Source organism: Odontesthes bonariensis, chromosome 18 (assembly GCF_027942865.1).
Source record: "Odontesthes bonariensis isolate fOdoBon6 chromosome 18, fOdoBon6.hap1, whole genome shotgun sequence".
Lineage (NCBI taxonomy): Eukaryota > Metazoa > Chordata > Actinopteri > Atheriniformes > Atherinopsidae > Odontesthes > Odontesthes bonariensis.
In genome coordinates, this window is record NC_134523.1 from 33,183,246 (window position 1) to 33,208,956 (window position 25,711).

Sequence of the window (25,711 nt, forward strand, 5' to 3'; positions counted from 1 at the left end):
ATAGTCGGACTCACCTCGACGCATGGCTTGGGCTCCGGAACCAGCCTCCTCGAGAGGGGTTGGACTCTCTTCCACTCTGGAGTTGCCCGTGGTGAGAGGCATAGAGCAGGTGTGGGCATACTTATTGCCCCCCGGCTGTGCGCCTGTACATTGGGGTTCTCCCCGGTAGACGAGAGGGTAGCCTCCCTCCGCCTTAGGGTGGGGGTACGGGTCCTGACTGTTGTTTGTGCTTATGCACCGAACAGCAGTTCAGAGTACCCACCCTTTTTGGAGTCCCTGGAGGAGGCACTGGAGAGTGCTCCTCCGGGAGACTCCCTCGTCCTGCTGGGGGACTTCAATGCTCACGTGGGCAATGACAGTGAGACCTGGAGGGGCGTGATTGGGAGGAACGGCCCCCCCGATCTGAATCAGAGTGGTGTTTTGTTGTTGGACTTCTGTGCTCGTCACGGACTGTCCATAACGAACACCATGTTCAGGCATAAGGGTGTCCATATGTGCACTTGGCACCAGGACACCCGAGGCCGCAGCTCGATGATCGACTTTGTAGTCGTATCGTCGGACTTGCGGCGTATGTCCTGGACACTCGGGTGAAGAGAGGGGCGGAGCTGTCAACTGATCACCACCTGGTGGTGAGTTGGCTCCGCTGGTGGGGGAGGAAGCCAGTCAGACCTGGCAGGCCCAAACGTATTGTGAGGGTCTGTTGGGAACGGCTGGCGGAATCCCCTGTAAGGAGGAGTTTCAACTCCCACCTCCGGCAGAGCTTCAACCATGTCCCGGGGGAGGTGGGGGACATTGAGCCCGAATGGGCCATGTTCCGTGCCTCCATTGTTGAGGCGGCCGACCGGAGCTGTGGCCGTAAGGTGGTCGGTGCCTGTCATGGCGGCAATCCCCGAACCCGCTGGTGGACCCCAGTGGTGAGGGAAGCCATCAAGCTGAAGAAGGAGTCCTATCGGGCCTTTTTGGCCAGTGGGAGTCTGGAAGCAGCTGATGGGTACCGACAGGCCAAGCGGAACGCAGCCTCGGCGGTTGCTGAGGCAAAAACTCGGGCTTGGGAGGAGTTCGGGGAGGCCATGGAGAATGGCTTCCAGACGGCCTCGAGGAGATTCTGGTCCACCATCCGGCGGCTCAGGGGGGGAAAGCGGTGCACCGTCAACACGTGTATGGTGAGGGCGGGGCTCTGCTGACTTCAACTAGGGACGTCGTGAGTCGGTGGGGGGAATACTTCGAGGGCCTCCTCAATCCTACCGACACGCCTTCTGATGAGGAAGCAGAGTTGGGGAGCTCGGACGTGGGGCCTCCCATTTCTGGGGCTGAGGTTGCCGAGGTCGTCAAAAAACTCCTCAGTGGCAAGGCCCCGGGGGTGGATGAGGTCCGTCCTGAGTTCCTCAAGGCTCTGGATGTTGTGGGGCTGTCTTGGTTGATCTGCAGCATCGCGTGGACATCGGGGGCAGTGCCTCTGGACTGGCAGATCGGGGTGGTGGTCCCCCTTTTTAAAAAGGGGGACCGGAGGGTGTGTTCCAACTATAGGGGGATCACACTCCTAAGCCTCCCTGGTAAGGTCTTTTCGGGGGTACTGGAGAGGAGGATCCGCCGGATAGTCGAATCTCGGATTAAGGAGGAGCAGTGTGGTTTTCGTCCTGGCCGTGGAACAGTGGACCAGCTCTATACCCTCCGCAGGATCCTGGAGGGAGCATGGGAGTTCGCCCAACCGGTCTACATGTGTTTTGTGGACTTGGAGAAGGCGTTCGACCGTGTCCCTCGGGGACTCTTGTGGGGGGTGCTCCGGGAGTATGGAGTGCCGGACCCCTTGATATGGGCTGTTCGGTCTCTGTATGACCGGTGTCAGAGTTTGGTCCGCATTGCCGGCAGTAAGTCGGACATGTTTCCTGTGAGGGTTGGACACCGTCAGGGCTGCCCTTTGTCACCGATTCTGTTCATAATTTTTATGGACAGAATTTCTAGGCGCAGCCAGGGCGTTGAGGGGGTCCGGTTTGGCGACCTCAGAATCGGGTCTCTGCTTTTTGCGGACGATGTGGTTCTGTTGGCGTCGTCAGGCCGTGACCTTCAGCTCTCACTGGAGCGGTTCGCAGCCGAGTGTGAAGCGGCTGGGATGAGAATCAGCACCTCCAAATCCGAGACCATGGTCTTCGGCCGGAAAAGGGTGGAATGCTCTCTCCGGGTCGGGAATGAGATCCTTCCCCAAGTGGAGGAGTTCAAGTATCTCGGGGTCTTGTTCACGAGTGAGGGACGAATGGAACAGGAGATTGACAGGCGGATCGGTGCGGCGTCTGCAGTGATGCGGGCTCTGCACCGGCCCGTCGTGGTGAAGAAGGAGCTGAGCCAGAAGGCGAAGCTCTCCATTTACCGGTCAATCTATGTTCCTACCCTCAGCTATGGTCACGAGCTGTGGGTAGTGACCGAAAGAACGAGATCGCGAATACAAGCGGCCGAAATGAGTTTCCTCCGCAGGGTGTCTGGGCTCTCCCTTAGAGATGGGGTGAGAAGCTCGGTCATCCGGGAGGGGCTCGGAGTAGAACCGCTGCTCCTCCGCATCGAGAGGAGTCAGATGAGGTGGCTCGGGCATCTGGTTAGGATGCCTCCTGGACGCCTCCCCGGTGTGGTGTTCCGGGCTCGTCCCACTGGGAAGAGGCCCCGGGGAAGACCCAGGACACGTTGGAGAGACTATGTTTCTCGGCTGGCCTGGGAACGCCTCGGGGTCCCCCCAGAAGAGCTGGAGGAAGTGGCCGGGGACAGGGACGTCTGGGTCTCTTTGCTCAAGCTGCTGCCCCCACGACCCGATCCCCGGACCAGCGGAAGATAATGGATGGATGGATGGCTGAGGATGACAGCGAAGCTAGTGCACCAGTCAAAGGGAATGATGAGCAGGAAGGTCTCGTCGTTACTGATGGAGGTGAGGCAGCATGTGCGGAAATTTGGACCAAAGAACAGTTTAAAGAAAAACAAAAAACCTATCCAATGCTGACTATTGGCAAAACGGGACTGGGGTGTGCTACGTGCAAAAAAGTGGGATCGCTGGGTCCGAACAAATCTGCTGGTGTGCGGCTTGCCAAAGAATGGGTTTTGGGCACAGTTAAATCGTCTGCGTCTGACATTGTAAAACAGCAAAGAGCCTTAAGAAAAAAAATATGTGAGTATGACAGGCACATGAAATGGCATCCGATATTGTTGAGAAGGCAAAAGAAGACACGCTGACGAACATAATAATAAATAACGAATCTGACCATATCCAAACAACTGCCAGAATTTTCCGTACTGCTTACAAGTAAGCTAAGCGCCATAGGCCAGCCTACGGATTTGAACAGGAAATAGACTGCCAGGAGATGAACGGCCTAAACATGGGAAGGATTCTCCACTCCAATGTGGCGTGTTCACACATACAGCAGCACATCGCTACCGACATGAAAAAGAAACTGCTGGAGAAGATTGTCACATGTGCTCCAAAAATTGGACTGATGCTGGATGAGGCCACAGGCCTAAATAGAAAGAGTGCATTGATTGTGTATCTACGCGTGCAGTTGCCAGAGATGGAATCGCCTGAAAACATTTTCTTTGAGCTCATCGAACTGGATGATTTGAGTGCTGAAGGCATTGTCCGCAAGCTGTTGGAATCCTTACATCGCGCAAACTTCAACGAGGACTTCCTCTCAAAAACACTGGTTGCCCTTACCTGTGACGTTGCGTCAGTGATGCTTGGACGCAAGAGCGGGGTGGCAGTCCGACTTCAAAGTCTCTTCCCAAGCCTTGTGGTGTGGCACTGTGCCGCGCATTGGCTGGAACTTGCAGTAGGTGACGTGGTGAAAGAAATGGCAGCTGTCAATCATTTCAAAATGTTCATGGATAAACTGTACTCATTGTACAGCACATCAAACAAAAGCAGAGTTGAGTTTAAAGAATGCGCAGACGCACTGGACGTTCAGCTGTGTAAAATTGGCCGAGTGTTGGACACAAGATGGGTGTCATCCAGTCTCAGAGCTGTCGAAGCAGTGTGGAAAAGTTATCCTGCCCTCCACAGGCATTTTACGCAGGCAGCACAGGATCCTTAGTCTGACTACGTCATACTCACGATTCTAGTCAGAATGTGAGTCTGATACCGCTCCATAGAGATTTGAGTATGGGGCGTGTTTCAACCGAACCAGGAGAAAAAATGCCTCTTCGCTCAATTGGATAGACCTACAACCAATCAGAGCAACGTAGTATGTGACGTAGATTAAGCAACACACACTTGTTGTAGGAAGGACGGCAAAAACATATTTTCAATCGATAAAAGCCTTTATCGTGTTCCTCTGTTCGTCTTTCAAAATGAATGCAATGTGGAGATCCTGTAGAACAGACTCGATGGCAGAATCTACACACCCTAGCTCTCCAGCGGCAGCCATGTTTGTTTCAAATGAATTCAAACCAAGCGCTCTTTAGTGACGTAGTCGATAATGTCCCTGTTGATCATCTGTCCATCATCGTATAAAGCCCGCCCTGGCAATCTGATTGGGTCGACTGTTTTGATGTCGAGCATAGAGATTTCCCAACTGAGCAGAGCCAGACCGAACTTCCCGACCAAAAATTTTATTGGCGGGGCTAAGTTCGCTTGGCATCCAGGCTACAAGATCCTAGCCATGACAGCACAACAAGAGAAAGTTACAACGGGCTGGCAAAGCGCCTGTTGTCTCATGCATTTGTAACCAACTTAGGCCTTATGTACAATGCATTGCAGGAACTGTCAGAGCTGTCCCTCGAGCTCCAAAAACGAGAGTGCAACATCATGATGTCACACAAAGCCATTTCCAGACAGATCTGGGTGTCCGAGGCCATGTCTACGCGGCCCGGTCGACACAGCCAACAGAGCCAGAGTGGGGTCGAGGAGGACTCCTTCTTTGGAGTACCCCTGCAAGCAGGACGAGTGACCGACAGAACGTTGGACAGCAGCGCATTTTTTGGAAGCCTGGCAAGAAATTTGGAGAAACGCCTGTTATCACATGGAAAAGACCAATCCGGATATAACAAGCTAATCGATGATGTAAAGGTAGTTTATCCACAGTACTGGCTGCAGGAGGAAGACGAGCTGTTCGGGGAAAAAGAAGTGGAAGCGCTCTGCCAGCAGTTTTCCATACATGACCCACGACAAGTCATCAGGGCATTCAGGGAATTCAAGGAGAGTAATGGAGAATTCATCCCAGACGAACTGAAGGGCCTCTTGGCCGCGATCAACACTGTCCCTATCTCAAGTGCTGAGTGTGAGCGGGGTTTTTCGCAGATGAACTTAATTTGCAGTGCAAGCATCTCTTCTCCCATCTACCATCTCCACATTACTCTTTCTTTGCCTTGTCGGACCGCCGCTTACCCGCTTCAATCCCATTCCGTACGTGAAGTCGTGGATTATCCAAGGACACAGAAGTGCACCGGACCAGAGGAGTAGAGAGAGATGCAGGGAAAGAGAGGCCACTGGATCTATGGATGCTGTATGGGCTGTTTTGAACAACTGAGATATGTGTAAGATTAACTTTATTATTCTCTGCTGTGCTGGTTGCAGTGTGCAAGTCATTGAATGTTTATTTTCATGCCACAGGAATATCTATTTTTCAAGGACTTGGTGTATATTGTTAAAGGGGATAGAGAATCAAAATCATCTTTTTCACGTTTTTGGTGTTAGTTCTGAGTCTCCCCGCTGTGGGGAGTACACACGAAGTGCCAGCAAGTGTCAGAACCTCTGTTTCAAGTACTCCCCCTTTTTTGAATTGCCACCAGAAAATGGGCAAATCCATGTTTGAGCATTAAGTGACGTATCTTTTGGCGCAATCGCCCCCACACACCCAAATCCACAGCCATCCCCTTTCAGACACGCCCCTTCGGCGAGAAACAGAAACAGGTGTGCCTTCCAAGGCTGTGAAAGCGGACTACGATCGTTACATAGTCTTCCCCCGGAAAGCAATGTTCGCGATCAATGGCTTTTATTTATTTTTAACAGCACCCCCAGTACATACAACCGCCGACTTTTCCTTTACTCTGCGCATTTCACAGAGTACAGTTTCACAAACCTTGCACGATTCCGAGCAGGCTTCAGTCGGAATTTAATGCTCAGTAGAGGGTCAGTTTCGACTTTGCAACAAAATCAACCCCAGCAATTCAATTTTATTCATTTTTATTTATATAGCGCCAAATACAACAAATGTCATCTCAAAGCACTTAACTAGTAAGTCCAATTCAAGCCAATTGGAATTCAATTCATTGTAATCATAATTATTCATAAAATAATCCAATTCGTTCATATAGAGCCAATTCAAAAACAATTTCCTAGCTAAGGAAACCAACAGATTGCACTGAAAACTTTTTCTTTTTCGGTCCAATCTCCCGTCCTGAGCGTGCCTGAGGTGGAGAGAAACGCAATCAGTACAGCCTGTAAGTATCACATTTTATTTTGTTTTAAATGTGTGTTGTGCCATATTCCTGTTGTAAGAATTGCACATTAGCTCTGGCTTGTTCATCTAAAGGGAGTGAGCTTTCTTTTTAGTGAGAGCAAGGGCAGCCAATCAAGCAACGGCAACCGAATAGCGCCAACACCTACCTGCATTTCATAATGAGGTTGCCAGATAAGCTCTGAAACGGCGCCAATAAGGGCAAACGACGCATTCTAAACCCAGCATAGTAACATAGCTGTTTCAGAGATCCTTTTAGGGAGGTTCTGAGCCATTACAGACCCAACCAATTTTTTTTGGGCTACATATCACATCACAGAACAAGGATTAATGCCCCATTCAACCTTTCTCTATCATCTTTAACTATTTCATCCGGACACATCCCCATTCCCTGGCTTTAGTTATACTGTAATGTCTTGCTTTGTTGACTAAATACAGCATTGAACATAGGAATTTGTACTCTATCCGGAATTGATGTGACTATCGTTATTAGGCCTGTAATACATGCCCAGATTATTTTTCGGTGTGGCGCACAGGGTTGCTCGAAAGCACCCCCCCCCCCCACACTTTTTTTTCGCACCGGAGCCGCTCATCCTCTGCGCTCCGGGACCTCCCACTTTACAAATTAAGCACTGGGTAGCTGTGATCAATTATGGACACCCCCTCCAAGATACATTCACTGCACAGCTCCTTCAAGGACAGGTTGCTTCACCCAAAGTGTGTGATGGAGAGGTATCGCAGGTCATTCCTTCCTATAGTTCCTCTCACGTCAAACATGGCAAGATCAAGAATTCTATCCTCAAAGAAGCATCAAGCCCCTCTCCCTCCCCTGCCTACTCCATCGACTAAAGCCCCCCCAGATTGGCCCCCACCACCGGTGCCCACAGTTGTCATTTCCAACAGCGTCAATGCTGTTGTCTAGGACGCTAAGGGCCTCTGTGTTGGTAAACACCATCTCAACCAGAGGTCCAAGGATGGAGTGAAGAGAGGAACAATCAGACTGTCCAAGAACACAGCATCCAGTTCAACTCTAACTAATCTCAAACACGCAGTACTCAATATCAGATCTTTAAGTAACAAATCATTCCTGATAAATAGTTTTATTCCTCTCACAATCTTGATTTTATGTTTTTAACTGAGACATGGCTCAACAAAAACACAGCAAATGCAGTCCTGATTGAGTCTAGTCCACCTCACTTCAATTTTGTGTCTGAAACACGAGAAAACCAGAGGGGTGGGGGTGTTTGTGCCATGTTCAGGGACAATATACCCACCCACAAGCTGTCATTAGGGGTTTTTTCATCATTTGAGTATGTGTCATTTAAAATGGAGATAAAACAATCTTCCATACTTTATATCACCATTTATAAACCACCACAGAATTGTTTTATTGATGATTTTACTGAATTACTTTCAATTGTGTGCACTGCTTTTGACTGTTTAGTCGTAACAGGGGACTTGAATGTGCACGTGGATGTAGCCCATAACAAGCAAGCTAAAGAGCTCACTGCTGTTCTTGAAATGTTTGGTCTAACTCAGCATGTGACTGAGCCCACCTACAACAGAGGGCACACTCGAGATGTGCTCATTTCAAAGGGTGTTGTTATTTCAAATGTGGATGTGGTCGATGTTGCTTTATTTGATCATTTCTGTGTTTTCTTCGACCTGTCTGTTACACCCAAACCAGCAGCTGGGTCTGCAGTTGTTCGGGGAAGACTCATAAATGACAGAACCCTGTTCTGAACAGGGACACAGTTTATGGAAATGATTAGGTTTGAGAACACCCCATGTTCTGATGTTGACGATCTGTTGAACTCTTACACATCAAGTCTCTTAAATGTTTTGGATACCATTGCTCCTGTCAAGGTTAGAATGGTTAAAAGTAGGCAAAGGGCGCCATGGAGGAAAGAAGAGTCGGTCAGGGTACAGAAAAGGGAGTGCCGGAGAGCTGAGTCAAAGCTCCAGGTTCATTATGAGACTTACAAAGAAAAGCAGTGTGTGTTCAACCAGACTTTGTGTAGAACGAGGGAGAGCTATTTTTCTGAAATCATCAAAAACTGCAGTAACAACTCTCGTGTCCTGTTTGCTACAGTAAACAGATTAAAAAACCCTCCAGTTTCACTGCCTTTAGAACTCATTTCTACATCCAAGTGTAATGAGTTTGCAACATTCTTTAATGACAAAGTTCAAGGCATTAAGAATGCAATAATTTCCACAACACAAATAACTACTCTGCAGCCAGCTAGACACCTAGAGCTGACACATTTCACACCTGTTACTGACAAAACAGTCGAAGAGACCATCTGCAGTCTGAGTTCATCAACGTGCTGCCTTGATGAGTTGCCCACTAGATTCCTAAAGTCTGTGCTGAGCAGTTTGTTACCACAACTCGCTCATCTAGTTAACATCTCACTCCAGACTGGAACATTTCCAAAGGGCTTAAAAACCGCTGTCATTAAGCCTCTTCTAAAGAAGAGCAATCTTGCAACCCAGTCTCACAGCAAAGCGTGTAATACCTACATTGGTCCATGGGGGAAAACGTGGTATATTCACGATAAAGGCTCTAAAATTGTGACATACTTACGTTTAATGTGGCGTATTCATTTACATTTGCCTAGGCACTGGTCACATGACCGTCAAGTCCCCCCCCCCCGGTAAAAACAAAAAAAATGGCGGACACTCCTTACATTTTCTGTGGAAAACTTAATATTTTGAGCTACCAGCCACATTTACATACATTTAGATGACATTTCTGACGAGAAGTTTGCATTATATTTTCATAATCTTCTATCAGAGAATGTAGACGACCTTCCTTTTATTAGTTTCTATGAAGATTTTAGTATCTCTTTAGAAAATCGTTGCAATGCAACGATTTGCACCGTTGTTAAGGTGGTTGCTATGGACGCTGCTATCTCTGCTAGGCCACCTAGTTGCATATTATCTAATAATTTGTATTTGTTAATTATATTATTTGATGTAAACGTTTAATGAGGGGTCCCGGATAACAAACGAGAAAAATATTTAAAAAGCATATTAAAATATAGCTACACCAAATCTGTATGCCGCATGCGCGAGCGGATCAGGCACAGTACGGCAACTCAACTAGGACAATACATATTAGCTGGGGCTCATGGTGGTTGCTATGGACGCTGCTATCGCTGCTAGGCCACCTCGTTGCATATTGTCTGATGATTTGTATTTGTTAATGATATTATTTGCTGTAAACGTTTAATGAGGGCTCGTACATCTAATCCCGGATAACAAACGAGAAATATTTTAAAAGATCATTAAGAGATAGCTGCACCATATCTGTATAACGCATGCGCAAGCGGGTCATGTCTATCAGTTTGTCGCTGTCAATAAAGTTGCAAAAAAAAAAAAAAAAAAAAAAAGGTTAAAAGGAGACAAACCCGTGTGTTTCCTAACACCCCACCATGGATGACACACGGGGTACAGCAGCTCATCAGAGCTAGGAACAGTGTTTTTAGGTCTGGTGACCAGGAGGCATACAGCAGGGCCAGGACTGCGCTGAGGAGGGGCATCAACTCTGCCAAGCAACAACACAGGAGGCGTAAATCCTAGGCAGGTGTGGGAGGGCATCAGGGCCATAACTGACTACAAAAAGAAAATACCATCTACCCCAGCCAATTGTTCCACCTTGGCGGAGGATTTAAATGTCTTTTATGCCCGCTTCGACAGGGAGAACACCGACCCCCCCCCCCTCCCCCCCCCCCTCCCCCCCCCCCCTCCCCCCTCCCCTCCACATCGCCAGCCCCAGTCCTGTCCACACATGAGGTGAGGTGCGCTCTCCGCAGCATCAACACCAGGAAAGCACCCGGGCCGGGCCGAGTACTCAAGGACTGCGGTGCAGAGCTCACACACGTCTTCACCTCCATCTACAACATCTCACTGTCCACCTCATGGGTCCCAGCCTGCTTCAAAGCCGCCACAATAGTCCCCCTCCCCAAACAGTCCCATGTCACAGGTCTGAACGACTACAGGCCTGTGGCACTGACTCCCATCCCCGCCAAGTGCATGGAGAGACTGGTCCTAAAACACATCAAAGCTGCAACCCCACCATCACATGACCCACATCAGTTTGCCTACAGGGAAAACCGCTCCACTGAGGATGCCATCGCCATCGTGCTCCACACATTACTGGAGCAGATGGAGACTCCACAGTTGAAATTGGAAGCTCCTCAACCACATAACCGGCCACAAGCTTCTTAATTTCATTGGCAGAGAGGGTAGCTGAGCTAAAGCTCAGACGCTGTTGCTTTGGAGCTGGCGCACCACCATCGTCCTCCTCAGCCGGCCTTGCTACCAGCGGGATGGAGTGGTGCTTCAATGCGAGATGTTTTTTAAAATTTGAAGTAGAATTTTTTGAGGTCAACAGTAGCTTTTCACCAACACAGAGAACACATTTTAGCGTTATGTTCTTGTCCTTTTCGCTGTTAAATTTAAAATAATGTGAGTACTTCCAAGATGAAAACGCTGACCTCTCTGTCATCTTTCCGAGGGTTCGAGACACTCACACTCACACACACACACACACACACAGGTATTGTAGGTCAGCAGAAGAGCACAGACGCATCACAGCGCTGCGCCTCCGCTGACACATCCACAGGTGGCACAGAACTGTCAAAAAGCAGGCGGCAGTCGGGATTGTAACGGATTACTTTTTTAAAAAAATAACTAAGTTACTGATTACCGAACGCATGAAACTAACACGTTTCGTTACTCGATAAAAGTAATTAGAGTACTCTAACGAGTTACCCACAACATTGGCTGGAACTCACTAATTGGAAATGACATCAATTGAAATTGTTTTTTTTTTTTCACATTATTTATGGTTCTGACAATGTTGCTTGTACCGAATAAATTTTGCCTCCGTCACTGAACTCTGTCACAACTTTACTTGTCTTCACAAGGAGCAACTGTTCAAAATGATAGGCAGAAGACCATCGAAGGACTATATTTGAGCATCAAGCAGCGCAAGTTTCAGCTCTATCGTCACACTGGTGAGACTATAAAAGCTATTTTTTTTAAATTATTTATCACCTTGTAAATTTATAATTTCACGCAATTATAAATCATTTTTTGTTTCACCCTTCAGTTGGCAGTAAGCGGAGACATCAACTTAGAAAAAAGATTGCTGCAGAAAAGAAAGCTTTGGATGATGCCATTGTTGACTACAACACTGTTGTGGGTGATGCTGACACATTCCCTCCTCCTGATGAGTTCTTGGTTGAAGGCAACGTCTCCTGGCCTTGGGAATGTAAGTAAGACACTGAGTGTGTAAGATTGCTCATGCACAAACCTTAAAACCTTTCTATAATTGCTAACGTGTTTGATGGGATGAATTGCAGGTCACGGTGATATGAGCCAGAAAAGAAAAGTTTTTGACAAAGTAATGCTGCTGAATAGACTTGAAGAAGTAGCGGTAATTGTGGTTCGTGAAATCAAGCAGCACCTGGAGTATATGCGGAGCATGGCTGGAACGATTGAAACGCTTTCCTCCCAGCTCTCTGAAGGAATCACAGGTCAAATATGTATATATGCTTTTTTTTTTTTTTTTGGTCTAATGATAAAACAAACAAGTTCTTTTAATATTTGCTATCGAATAATCTTAGGCAGCACTGCAGCATTGACAGAGAGTGGACGTGAGGGACTACTCTGCGTATTGAAAAGAAGACTGTGCAAAGTACAAGCTGCAGACTGCAGCACGCACAACATATCAGCGCATTCTGGGACAGCACATGGTGTCTTTAGATGAGTCTTCCTCCGGGGAAGAAAACTTGGACAGTAGCTCGTCAACGGATGAAGAGTTATGACGGCCATCTTTGCGCTCTGTTCAAGTCTGGAGAACACTCTGTACCTGCAGAGCCCACACCACCCCGCTCTCCACTCCAAATGTGTGGATTTGTTATACAGTTTGTGCATACTGTATGATGTTAAAAGATGTGCATATATAAAATAAATTACTTAAATTCGCACTATTGTGACAAAGACAAATGGATCAGGTATTCAGTACAGCTTTACTGTAGGTAGGCCTGGTCCCATAACCAGCATTCTTATACTCACTTTTCACTCACTGCCATTCATAACACAATCTTAATATACAAATTTGCAGATGACACTGCTGTGGTGGGGATGAGAACCAACAAGACAGGGAGGAGGTCCAGGCCCTCACATCCTGGTGTCAGAACAATCACTTGCTCCTCAACACCAAGACAAAGGAGCTTATCATAGACTTAAAACACAGGTGTTGTGGAGAAATTGCTGAATTTCAATGGTCAATGGTAAGGTCAGAAGGGAAAAAGTGTTCAGGAGCCTCTGTCTTATGCTGTAATATTTATTGACACTTGGCCAAAGAGAATTGGAGACACTCTCACAGTACATCAGAAGCCTGAGTCATTCTCACATTCTGCCCAACTCATGCTGGTGGATACTTTAAACCCCAAGATAACACCACAAATACTATACGCCCAGAATTAGGCCAAAGAGAATGTTTTTTCCCATGCAGGTGTTATTGTCAGCATATTGTAATCTGGAGACACTACCACCTGTTTAGTCCAAAGTCCAAAGTCGGTCCTCAAGGGCCGCTGTCCTGAAGTTTTTCGATGTTTCCCTGCTTCAACACACATGATTCAGATTAACCATCAGATTAAACATCCACAACATGTGGACATCCCTGGTTTACGCCAATGTGAACGTCAACGGCCAGTTTTCTATTATGTCTAAGAAGGCGGTGTGGGAGAGAAATGTCATGACATCTGGCCTAATTACATCCTGTGCCTTGTTGACTGGTTCATAAGAATATTGTTGATAGTTAGAATGAGATTGTTTATGGTTACGGCGAAAGCTAGGCGCCTCCAGAGAGGGCCACGTACGCTTGTTATGATAAGACAGTATAAAACGGTGTCGCAAAATGAACCCTGCGGACATTTTGTGAACATTCTGTATGCATATTTGCTGTGACGGTTTGTTCAATAAACTCCCCAATGGACGGCTGACCGACGCGTGATTCAACTCCTTTTCTCCACAACATAATGGTGACCCCGAATTCGTGAGATTTTGCATCTGGATCCCAGCGGAGCGTGTCCTTTGTGCCCCGACAACCGACATCAGCTGTAAAAAGCCGGCAGGTTGGATCTTTTTCCTACCATTACGCAGCTGATTTCTGTTGGTGGAGCGCAGCTGACGGCTTTGTCCGGCTTCCCCAAATCAAAAGAACAGTAGAGAGAGGACGGATTCTGCTTCGGTAAGCATTCCATTGTTTTCCTCTGCGCAGGGGGGGCTGTTGAAATTGTTTTTGGAAATTGTGGGCCAAGGGGTGCCGAATGTTTGAATTGAGATAAAATTGGGTAAACAGCAGCTTATGTGAGAGCAGACAGCTGTGAGCAGCTGGTCGAGCTATTGTGTTGTTGTATTTTTTTGTGGTGATTAAAGAAGGCTAGTCGCTAATGCTCGGGCAGGAAATAAATCGATGAGTTTAAACTGGAATAGTGGATACGCTTTTAGAGCGGGCAGGGTGGAAATCACCCGTTCATAGTGATGTCATAGAGCCAACGGCCGACCTTTTATGCATGGGGGTTGGGCTACCGTTGGACTACGGCTTACATTAGTCATTAATATGTGTGAAAATTATTTTCACTAGTCAAGGAGTAGACGAATGCTGGTAATTGATTGACTTGCGAACATAAAAGTTTGAAGGTGGAATCAAAAGAGCAGTTCAAGAAAACTCCGAAAAAGTCAATTCCAGTTCTACACGGGCACATTTTAAATATATATATTTATATCATTTTATATCTGCTTAGAACTCTTTGGAGTTATCCGAGACCTCAGTATAAAGACATTTTGAGAAGAAAATTCAAATTCGTTCATGAATTGGCCACAGGAGCTTATGATAAGAGGTCATAGAGGAGCTTTTAAAGTACACGTCAGCATCTGTTGTTTTGGTCCTTAGAGACCATATCACAAGGCTTGTAGAGAAAACACATTTTGTATTTCATATATTGCCGACACCAACATCTCCTGAAAAATTAAGTCTAAAGGAAAGAAATTGATCATTTAAAACTGTGAAGATTTGAACGGTAACTGACACAAAACTTTGATCGACTGACTTGGTGTGTGTGTGACCAGTCTTTGTCTGTCAATGTGTGTGAAATCCTGCTGTTTTATGTGAATCTAAAAAAAGAAGAAAAGAGAAAAGTTATTTTGTGTGATAAATCAAGGTTCTAACCCAACTCATCTCATCCCTTGACTTTTGAGTATTTTAGTAATTTTGAGTTAACACATAGAGTTAACACAACGTCTTACTTATAATCTTAGGCTAAAAAAAAAATTAAGTGAGTGCAGAGACACCCAGATTTGCTTCATTGTTATAGTTGCCGCATTGATAGTTTGTTGAAATAAGGTGTTGTTACAGTGATGAGCTGTGATTTTTAAAACGCTGTGTGCTGATTTCTTTAATATTGTGTATTTTGGTTGAGTGCATCTTATTATTATTGAATTATTGAATACTGCTGTGATTGGTGTTAAGGTCTAAAGTTCTATTTTCAACAGGCTAGTGAAGGTGTTTGGGTTTCAGGGGGAGAGCGAGGTGCTGCGCGTTCACGCTGCTTGTGTGGAGGCGCGCCGCTTGTCCTTGACATTTTTCTGCTGCTTCAAATGTTCGTGTGTGATCACATTTTCTTTCCTTGTTGTTTTCCAGGGCACTTTATGGTTGAACTGTAATAATTATTAGTTTTCGTTAGGTAGTGTGCTAATTGCGGAGTTGTCATCAATCGAGTAAATGTTGGTTTCACAATTCCTAGGGGAGAGTTTCTGTCCTTGGGCCATTTGATTCATCACGTCATTGTACGTGAATGTTGATATTCCTGCTAAAGAAAGTTTTCGCTTATGCATTGTTTCTGTATCTTTTGGTCTGTATTTTCCCTGTCCACAGCGTGTTAAATTGTATTTCTTTCTCTTTCTTAACAAATGCCATTTTGAGGTGAAGAATAGTGCAATTGGTATTTCTCCCTGTCCACGGCTGGACAGATTGTATTTCTTCCTCTTTCTTAATTTGTTACAAAAGTGTGACAAACGCCATTTTGAGTTGGGGTGTGGTTCAATTGTTATGTTTGGGAGGAGTTAATAAGAGCCTGGGAGGCGAGCTTAGTGGTGTGTTCATATTTGATTGGTTAGAATTCACGTGGTTCATTGGAGGCGGGCTTAGAGGTGTGTTCATATTTTATTGGTCAAAAAAAATTTTCATTGTCATTGGTCAGAATTGACGTAGCTGTGACGTGCATTGTATCATCTGGATTGGTGGAGAGACATTGGCCCTCATTTATGAAACTTGCGTAAGACGAAAAACATGCGTAGGTCGTGTGTACGTTCTTTTCTGCGCAAAGGTTGGCATTTATCAAATCCATCGTGAGCGCAGGAAAGATGAAATCGCCACGACAGGTCTGAAGCCGTGTACGCACTTTTCCATTTTGACTTGCGGTGACTGCAATAGCATACATAAACAGCAGCGTCACTAGTGCGTGCCTCATGAGTCGCAAGAAATCCCTAGGTTAAAATTACAGACTTATCACTTCAAAGAAGGCCCATGTTTTATTTGACTTCAACATAAATATAAATATAAACATAAACGCAAATTAAATAAATAAAAAAATTAAACAAGTACAACTCCGTAATTGGAAGAGTGATGGCTCATTATTCAACCGCCTATTTAAGAGCTGATTCTAGCGGTGCGGTAATGGCGAAACGATGGCAGATCTGGCTTTGTTAGAGGACCTGAACGCGCGCATCAGGCGCGAGAGTGTGTTCCGGGACCGGCAGGATTTCTTTCGGGAAAATGAGTGGCTTATGAGCCGTACAGGAGAGGCGCTTTAACACCTCTGCCACACCTCTGCCACTGTGGAGAGGTGTATAGGGCTCCAGGGCAGGTGGATCTGTCTCTCGGCTGCGGGGGGAACCCTTCTATATACGCCCGAAAAGGTATGCAATATTATTATTGCATGCGGGGTTCTCCATACATTGCCCAAAAAAATGGAGTGCCATTTCCAGATGTACATCCAGAGGACCCCGTACCCAGAGATCCCTACCACCAGCCTGCACAGCCAAGAGCGCTCAGGAGGAGAGAGGAACTTATTCAGCGATTCTGACTTTTGGTAAGCATTCTGTTATTCAAGGAAAAAAGACGTAGCTCCGATCAGGCCAGCCACCATCTCCTCCAAGGCACTCAAAGCCAAACCTGGATCGGAGCATTGATTAGCATTGATTAGCAATCACTAACATTGATTAGCATTGGTTAGCATTATTAGCATTATTAGCATTATTAGCATTTGTTAGCATTTCGTTAGCCATAAGTAGCATTGATCAGAAACACAATTAGCATTGATTAGAGTTAGTTTAATTTAAATTGACTTTCAAGAGTTGTTTAAATAATAAAAAAAGGGGGAATAATAATAATAAATAAGGAAAATTAGGGAAAATAAATAAGTAAATAAAAAAATAAAAAAGTCAAAAGAAGGGAACTAACTAGGTGAAACAATGGATGTAACACCAACAATAACAGCGCCAAAGATATTAAAAAGATATCTCAAAAATGGGAAAAACGAACAAAAAATAATTTCTCACCCTGGCCAAAAGGTGGCACTTTCAATGGAGCTGCCTGTAAGATTATGGAACAAAGGATTAAAGTTTACAAACCAAAGGACAAAAGCAAAAAGAGACAGGAAAAGAGAGAGCTTGAATTAAAAGTTGTACATTTCTTTGAAATGCAGAGCTATATCCAACACTGCCAGGAGCAGTAAACATACAAGGAGATTCTGAAATAAAAAATCATAAAATATCTCATGAACGTCCAGAACCACAAATAGTTACATCAAGCAGTCATGGAGCTCCTGAGCCAGACGCCGTCTGTAATTCAGATCAGGCAGGGGGACAGCTCCCACAATATCAAAAATCACCAGAACTGGCACCTCCAGTTCAAAAGGCATCTTCTGAAGAACATAAGAGTCCAACAGCGTCAGCAGCGAGTTTGATAGAAATGACGCAGGGACAGTATGTGCCGTGGCAGACGCTCGACCTAGGGGGGCTGGTTGCTCGATTGCCGGACATTCACACAGGTGCAAGCAAATGGATAAGAGCTTTTGAACAAGAAACTGTGGATAAACTGTTGACTGTGGGACACATTAAGGCAGTGTGGGCACTGTGTTTTGGAACTTCTACCATGGAGGGCATTTTGAGACACAGTGAGAGTGACTGGATGTTAAGCCACCGAGCTGATGGAACTGATTTTAATGCATATCGAGCTGCACTCTGGAGAGCGTTGCGAGCTGAGTTTCCTGTAAGAGTGGACCTAGAAGCATTGAAGGGGGAACCACTGTCAGGAACAGAGAGTCCGGTTGTGTACATTGCACAACAATTGAAGAAATGGAGACAAGAGTCTGAGGGAGAAATCGAGAAGAGCCCAGCTTGGGTGACATTGTTCAGAGTTTCCATCTCCAACTGCAAGTGAAGCAAGAAGTACAAAATGAGGCCATGACAGCGGGGGCCGCCGAACAGCCATCACAGGGGCAAGTCCATCGTCGACCCTGTCAAAGGTCAAGAAGGTCCTCGGGAGCATGTTGGGCCTGTGGCGAGAGGGGACACTTTGTTTACAGCTGCCCGAGGGCACCGAGAAACCCGAGTGTTCGGCAGGACCGTGGCCAGTCCCTGCGGGGCGGAGCAAGTGGCCCGGCAGGTCCATGGCGTTCCTCTGGCAGAGGAATCCCAGTATTTGTTTGCATTGACATATAGAGGTAAGAAGTATACTTACATCAGACGTACTCAAGGGTTTAAAAACCGCCCTCATGTGTGTCATTATTACAAAACAAAACAAAGTTTTTAAGTTAAATGTGTCACTATTACTAAGTTTCTAAAACTTAAATTTAAATATGTCACTATTACAATATTTCTAAAATTTAAACAAATCAAAGTTTCGAATTTAAATGTTAGCATTGTTAGCCTAAATTAGAGTATCTATTTATCCCATAGGGAATTACTGATATCTCTCCATCCCACGTGGAGGGAGTAAGAAAAGCGCCATGTCCAAAATAAAGAAATGTATTAATGAATAAAATTAAGAATAAAACAATTATGATCTTCTTTTGGGAAGATTTTGCAATAAAATTTGCTTTCTCTGGAAGGAACATGAAAAATCCAAAGATCAAAGGTTGAAAGCACAACTGGAGAGGACAACCGAGGCTAAGTTAGCCTTTGAAAGTTTGAAATAAAATTAGCAAAAGTCATCCAAAACCGGCAACACTAAACTATGAGAAGCCATTTTTCTTATATGTCTCCAATAGACACCATAAGATTTCAGAACTAATAAATCAGAGTAGGTATGTTGTGACTCGGACAGGATGTTTGCTGGTTGTGCATCTTTTGACACGTCCAGATGTGAATACAGAAGCGTACTACATCGGGACCTGCAGATGTCATTCCACGTGAGTTTGAAGGAGAACCACATGAGCGTGTAGCAGAAGCTGTGAGATACATTAAACTGAGACCTGACTTAGAAGCAACTTCACTTGTGCAGGCTGACGTCACTTATGTTATGTGTGGATCATGTTGTGAGATCATTTGGGTGATCATGCAGGGTTTGCAGTTGTGAAACAGGAAGGCGGAGAACTTTGTGACGGTGAAAGCTGAGAAGTGTGAACGGCCATGTTCGGCACAGTTGGCTGAACTAAAGGCATTAACGGAAGCATGTCGACTGGTGAAAGGTAAGGTTACGAATGTGTACACAGATTCTGCATATGCTCATGATATTTGCTATTTGTTTGAAGCAGTTTTGAAGCAGAGAGGGTTCAGGAGGTCAGACCGAAGTCCAGTGCGACATGAGGTCCAAATGAAAGAGCTGATTGCAGTCATGAAAATTGAAAATTGGCAGTGATAAAGTGTCAAATAATCGTAAATGTAACGAAATGGTCGGTAAAGGTAATAACGCGGCTGATGAGGCAGCGAAAGTAGCATCAAAGTGCCAGCTTGCTGTTTTGGCACCAATGGTGTTACTGGAGCCAGAGGTCACGCCATCACAAGGATATTGGTCATACATATTGGATAAATAGTCGTAAATTTTTTTTTGGTAAGAGAATTGATTCATCTGTTTGTCTTTCCATCAGAGATTAGCTCAAATAATGGTTAAGTGTTTGTTTATAAAAGTGCAAGAGGCATTCTGCAGCAGCTGCAAATCAAGCAGCGCTGTGGGGCCGTTTATCATCCACAGAGTCAAGGGATGGTTGAGAGGATCAAAGGAACCTGGAAAGTGAAATTTAATTGAAACTGTGCTTCAACTAAACTAAACTAGATGCTTTGCCGCTTGCACTAATGAGCTATTGTTGTGGAGAAATTAGAGTCGAATCACGCGTTGGTCAGCCGTCCATTGGGGAGTTTATTGGACAAACTGTCACAGCAAATATGCATACAGAATGTACAAAATGTCCGCCGTCTTCCTTCTGTGATCTCTCTTTATGCTGGTCCTTATCAAAACAAGCGTATGTGGCACTCTCTGGAGGCGCCTAATGTTAAACAACTCTTCTAACTATCAACAATATTCATCTGAACCAGTCAACAAGGCACAGGATGTAACTAGGCCAGATGTCAAGAGAATGTCATGACATTTCTCTCCCACATAGTCCCCCCTGAAATCACTTATCAGTGATTTAATAAGAAATAATCTAAAATGAAAGAAAATCATCCCACATAGTTAATTAAGAATTAATTAACATAATCAAATCAAATCAAATTTATTTGTATAGTACATTTCATGTACAAACAGTTCAAAGTGCTTTACAATCAACACTAAATTATCCTAATAATTCTACAATATCAATCAACGGGACCATTTTGAATAAACGAAATGGAGTATATATATGTGTACCCGAATCACATTAAATGATTAAATGATTAAACAATTAAATTAAATTAAACGATATCGAATTCAACAACAATACAAATTTTAACATTGCCATCACACTTGTCCACTGTTCGCAGTGCATAGGTGCGAAAAACCCACCGGCTGCTACTTTCGTAACTCATGTCCTTATCTTTGGAAAACTCACCTACGGCCCCACCCCACTTGGCGACCGACCACTTTACCAAGGTCGCACTCCGAACAGTTGACTAACACAACTGGCAATGCACATATTAGTGATCAGTTCTGATTGATAATACACATAGACTGAATACACCACCATCAAATCAGTTAAAGGTAGGGTAGGAGATCCTGGATTTTGAGTCCAGCGAAGCTGCATTTTGAAAATACACAGGTAAAAAGTCCCAACCCTTTTCTTCACTTTCCCCACGAAGGCACGCCTCGAGAGTACATGAACGACCACGAAGGTGCATGAGTGCTGTTCTGACAGCAAGCGTCGATCGCTGCCGTATTTAGTATTTAGTATATGCTAACTATATGTTTAATAATGCTAGGTGCTAGCCAAGCTGGCTCTTGTTTAGCTTCCTGCCAAGCTTCGTTCACGGAGCAGGGTACGCGTACAGGGGGAAGGAGGGGGAGGGGGAGGGGGAGGGAGGAGCAGATTGCAGTTTGATAGACGGCATCAGTATCCAATCATTGTGAGATTGGATACTGTTTTTCCTAGATTGTACGTTCTAGAGGCCATTAAAACTTTTCATATTTGTGTCAAAACTTTTAATTAATTGGTTGCAATGAGGGTGTGAAGAGTATTTCAAGCAATATGTAAAAAAATGTTCCAGAAAAAGATCCCCTACCCCGCCTTTAATCACCGTTTTGTATCAAGTACAATACATAAAATTATGTATTATCACACAACAAAAGTAATAAAATGCAATGTAATGCAGCTCTTCCAGTCCCGTCCCATCTCCCGTACTCTGGTGTCGTCTGCTTCTGGTCGAACATCCGTCCGGCTGGGTCTGGAACTGATAAGCTAACTCTGGGAGGAGAGGTCGCCAGTACGTCACTCCCAATCAAAGAGATCTTCAGCATCTCTTCTCCCTATCAGACTAAACTTGGTTCCACCCTCGAGGAAAGAATCTTGTGAACCGTCCGTTGATAACCTTCATTCGTTGACCCGCTCTCCCATGCATTGGTCCTCAGACCTGGTCTCGCATGGTCATCCGCCCCCTGATTCCTTCCACACTCCGTTTGAACATCACTTGCAGCAAACACCTTCTCAGAATGGGTATAATGCAACACACCAATAAGGAAACCATCCTCACTATCAACAATATTGCTATTCCCGCCTTAACTGTCATCGCTCCCCCTTCTCCCAAAATCCCAAACAGACCAGTCCACCACCGTTCACCTCCACCAGCATCACCCTTCAGCTCCTCTTTCAGTTCTCTGATCTTCTTCACGGCCGTTGTAAACGTCCCATCAGCTGCAGTGTTCCCGGGTATAAATGTACAACATTTTTCCCCAACCATCTGGCAAACACCAATTTTCCCTTCTAATATCCATTCTAAAACTTGTCTGTTCTATGAAGCCATCATACTCGTCTCATGTAGTTGTTCTCCAAAACCTGCAAACCCTTCACTCGTGTAGTTAAGAATTCTCTGTTGGTTGTAGTATATGTAATTAATCCACTCCCCATTTTGTTAATTATGATCCACGGCAAAATAGACTCAAATCCAGCCGCAATCTCACTGCGTGCTTTGAACTCAAAAGGAATCCCTCTTGGCTGCCCTATTGCATCCAAGTAAACGTGCTTATCCATGATGTAGCCATCACTAGATCTTTTAACTCTCCCTTTTTCCACATCCAAACCTCGCATCCCATTTACCTTGGCATACACTAACACAACTGATGTGTTCCTCCTCACCAGTGCCCAAAGACCTATCCACCTGTTGGGTACCACATTTAACAAAACATTATCTCCACACATCCCGTAACTCTCAGCTATTGGGTGTGTCTGATCCCCAAAAAGATATAGAGTTAAAATTATCATTTCTATATTTTCACATTATGATCCCAATAAATAAATCCTAATAAATATTGGTTTCATTTAACAGTAGTATTACCTACGAGAGTCCCAAAAGCATTCAAACTCACCATCGTAATCTGCTCTATAATCAGTCGGAGGCCCATCCTGTGATGTATTATGATTAATTTCCGCACAAGAAGACTCCAATTTGTGGCCAATCCGTACTTTGAAAACAATTCCGTAATTTATTTGGCCCAAACATCGATCTGCACTTAATACCACACATAGGAAACAATAACCATTTATCCTCTCCCGATGTGAACCTACCTTCTCTGCATTCCCGTTGCTGGACCACTGCACAGTCCCTGAAGATGTGTGGCTCTGGAACAACAACAGGCAATGCTCCTGGAGCGTCTGCGCATATGAGACACTCCGTCGCTGTCAGTCCTCTCGTAGTGTCCCATGCCCAACTATACCACATATCATGTGCTGCCTTAACCCATCTTCCACAGTTACACTGTTTTCCTGTCTCTACCTGTGCATGCACACTCCGTCTGTTCTTGGATTAACATGATTATTCTGTCCTGTAGTGCTAATGGTATCAAATCCCCCTAGACTTCCACGAGAAATCTTTCTATTCTTACAACCATTGTGAACAACTTCTTCTGACCCAATCTGACATAATCTTACCAGATTGCCCCTTGTCGTGGCGTCCGGAGGCGGTGATTTGGTCGTCTCCTCCACCGGACCCATGATCCACACTTCCTCACACTTCCTCACACTTCCTCACACTTCCACCAACCTTTATTCCTACGTACTTACATTCAAGCTTAACATCTGCCTTTTCACGACTAGCTCTAGTGTGTATTGCTGGCAAAGTCTGTGGCGTGGCATGGTCTGAGTGGGTGTGTACTGTTGCATCATACTCATCTGACCCAGGCTGGCTACTTTCCTGCGGGGTGGCTTCATCACGGGACCCTTCCAGCCTCTCCTGTTTGCGGGATCCCGTCCAACATCTCCAGGCTTCGTTCTCCTGAGCCCATGCTGTCGGCCAACACCCACACCTGGATGCTCATAAGTGTCAGAAATCTTAACCTCTTCCTTTTGTTCATCCTTTCCCTTGGACTCAACTCCGTTTGTGTCTTTAGTCCGAACCTTAGTGCAGTGATTCAAATGGTACCATGTGTTGCTACCTTCCACTTGAACTGCTGTTGACGTTGCTCGCACCATTGTGTCCGGTCCTTCTCATCTTGGCTCGTGCCGCTTCCCTCGGAACACTTTGATGTGCACCTGGTCGCCTGGCACCACTGGCCTCTCAACCAGCTGTTCGAGACCTGAGTCTCTGGACTCCTCCTGTAGATAGATTGTTCTGTGGATTGCAGTTAATTGCTTCATGTAAGCTGTCCACTCTGTTCGCAACTGCTCAAGTGGGGGCCCTTTAAAGGGACCTCTCAACTGAGGTGCCGGCATGGGTCGACCCGTTAGCATTTAATGCGGTGTTAGTGCGTGACTCTATGAGTCAAATACGAAATCTCATTGTGCAAGCAGCAAAGCATCTAGTTAGTTTAGTTGAAGCACAGATTCAATTCAATTTCACTTTCCAGGTTCCTTTGATCCTCTCAACCATCCCTTGACTCTGTGGATGATAAACGGCCCCACAGCGCTGCTTGATTCGCAGCTGCTGCAGAATGCCTCTTGCACTTTTATAAACAAACACTTAACCATTATTTGAACTAATCTCTGATGGAATTATAAACAGATGAATCAATTCTCCTACCAAAAAAATGTTTTACGACTATTTATCCAATATGTATGACCAATATCCTTGTGGTGGCGTGACCTCTGGCTCCAGTAACACCATTGGTGCCAAAACAGCAATCTGGCACTTTGATGCTACTTTCGCTGCCTCATCAGCCTCGTTGTTACCTTTACTGACCATTTCGTTATCTTTACGATTATTTGACACTTTATCACTTCCAATTTTCAATTTTCATGACTGCAATCCGCTCCTTCATTTGGACCTCATGTCGCACTGGACTTCGGTCTGACCTCCTGAACCCTCTCTGCTTCAAAACTGCTTCAAATGAATAGCAAATATCATGAGCATATGCAGAATCTGTGTACACATTCGTAACCTTACCTTTCACCAGTCGACATGCTTCCGTTAGTGCCTTTAGTTCAGCCAACTGTGCCGAACATGGCTGTTCACACTTCTCAGCTTTCACCGTCACAAAGTTCTCCGCCTTCCTGTTTCACAACTGCAAAACCTCATGATCACCCAAATGATCTCACAACATGATCCATACACAACGTAAGTGACGTCAGCCTGCACAAGTGGAGTTGCTTCTAAGTCAGGTCTCAGTTTAATGTATCTCACAGCTTCTGCCACACGCTCATGTGGTTCTCCTTCAAACTCACGTGGAATGGCATCTGCAGGTCCCGATGTAGTACGCTTCTGTATTCACATCTGGACGTGTCAAAAGATGCACAACCTGCAAACATCCTGCCTGAGTCACAACATACCTACTCTGATTTATTAGTTCTGAAATCTTATGGTGTCTATTGGAGACATATAAGAAAAATGGCTTCTCATAGACTAGTGTTGGCCGTTTTGGATGACTTTTGCTAATTTTGTTTCAAATTTTCAAAGGCTAACTTAGCCTCGGTTGTCCTCTCCAGTTGTGCTTTCAACCTTTGATCTTTGGATTTTTCATGATTCCTTCCAGAGGAAGCGCATTTTATTGCATAATCCTCCCAAAAGAAGATCATACTTGTTGTATTTTAATATTATTAATACATTTATTTATTTTGGACATGGCGCTTTACTTACTCCCACCACGTAGGATGGAGAGATATCAGTAATTCCCTATGGGATAAATAGATACTCTAATTTAGGCTAACAATGCTAAAATTTAAATTCGAAACTTGGTTTTGTTTAGATTTCACAAATATTTTACGTTTTAAATTTAGAAAATTTGTTTTGTTTTGTAATAGTGACACACCTGAGGGCGGTTTTTAAACCCTTGAGTACGTCTGATGTAAGTGTACTTCTTACCTCTATATGTCAATGTAAACCAATACTGGGATTCCTCTGCCAGAGGAACGCCATGGACCTGCCGGGCCACTTGCTCCGCCCCGCAGGGACTGGCCATGGTCCTGCCGAACACTCGGGTTTCTCGGTGCCCTCGGGCAGCTGTAAACAAAGTGTCCCCTCTCGCCACAGGCCCAACATGCTCCCGAGGACCTTCGTCCTCCAGGTGCACCTCTTCTTGACCTTTGACAGGGTCGACGATGGACTTGCCCCTGTAATGGCTGTTCAGCGGCCCCCGCTGTCATGGC

General features: G+C 45.2%; 1 protein-coding gene across 1 annotated transcript; it reads left to right on the forward strand.

The window, feature by feature from the left end:
- The first annotated feature begins 3,419 nt into the window (after window positions 1–3,419).
- Window positions 3,420–4,064, forward strand: LOC142367387 (E3 SUMO-protein ligase KIAA1586-like). The gene has a single exon (XM_075449349.1). It carries the CDS (start codon window positions 3,420–3,422, stop codon window positions 4,062–4,064), a length of 645 nt encoding a protein of 214 aa, XP_075305464.1.
- Window positions 4,065–25,711: the final 21,647 nt, after the last annotated feature.

Bases quoted from the DNA above. Each gene is read 5' to 3' on its own strand.
- LOC142367387 (XM_075449349.1), top strand. From the start codon at position 3,420: ATGAAAAAGAAACTGCTGGAGAAGATTGTCACATGTGCTCCAAAAATT.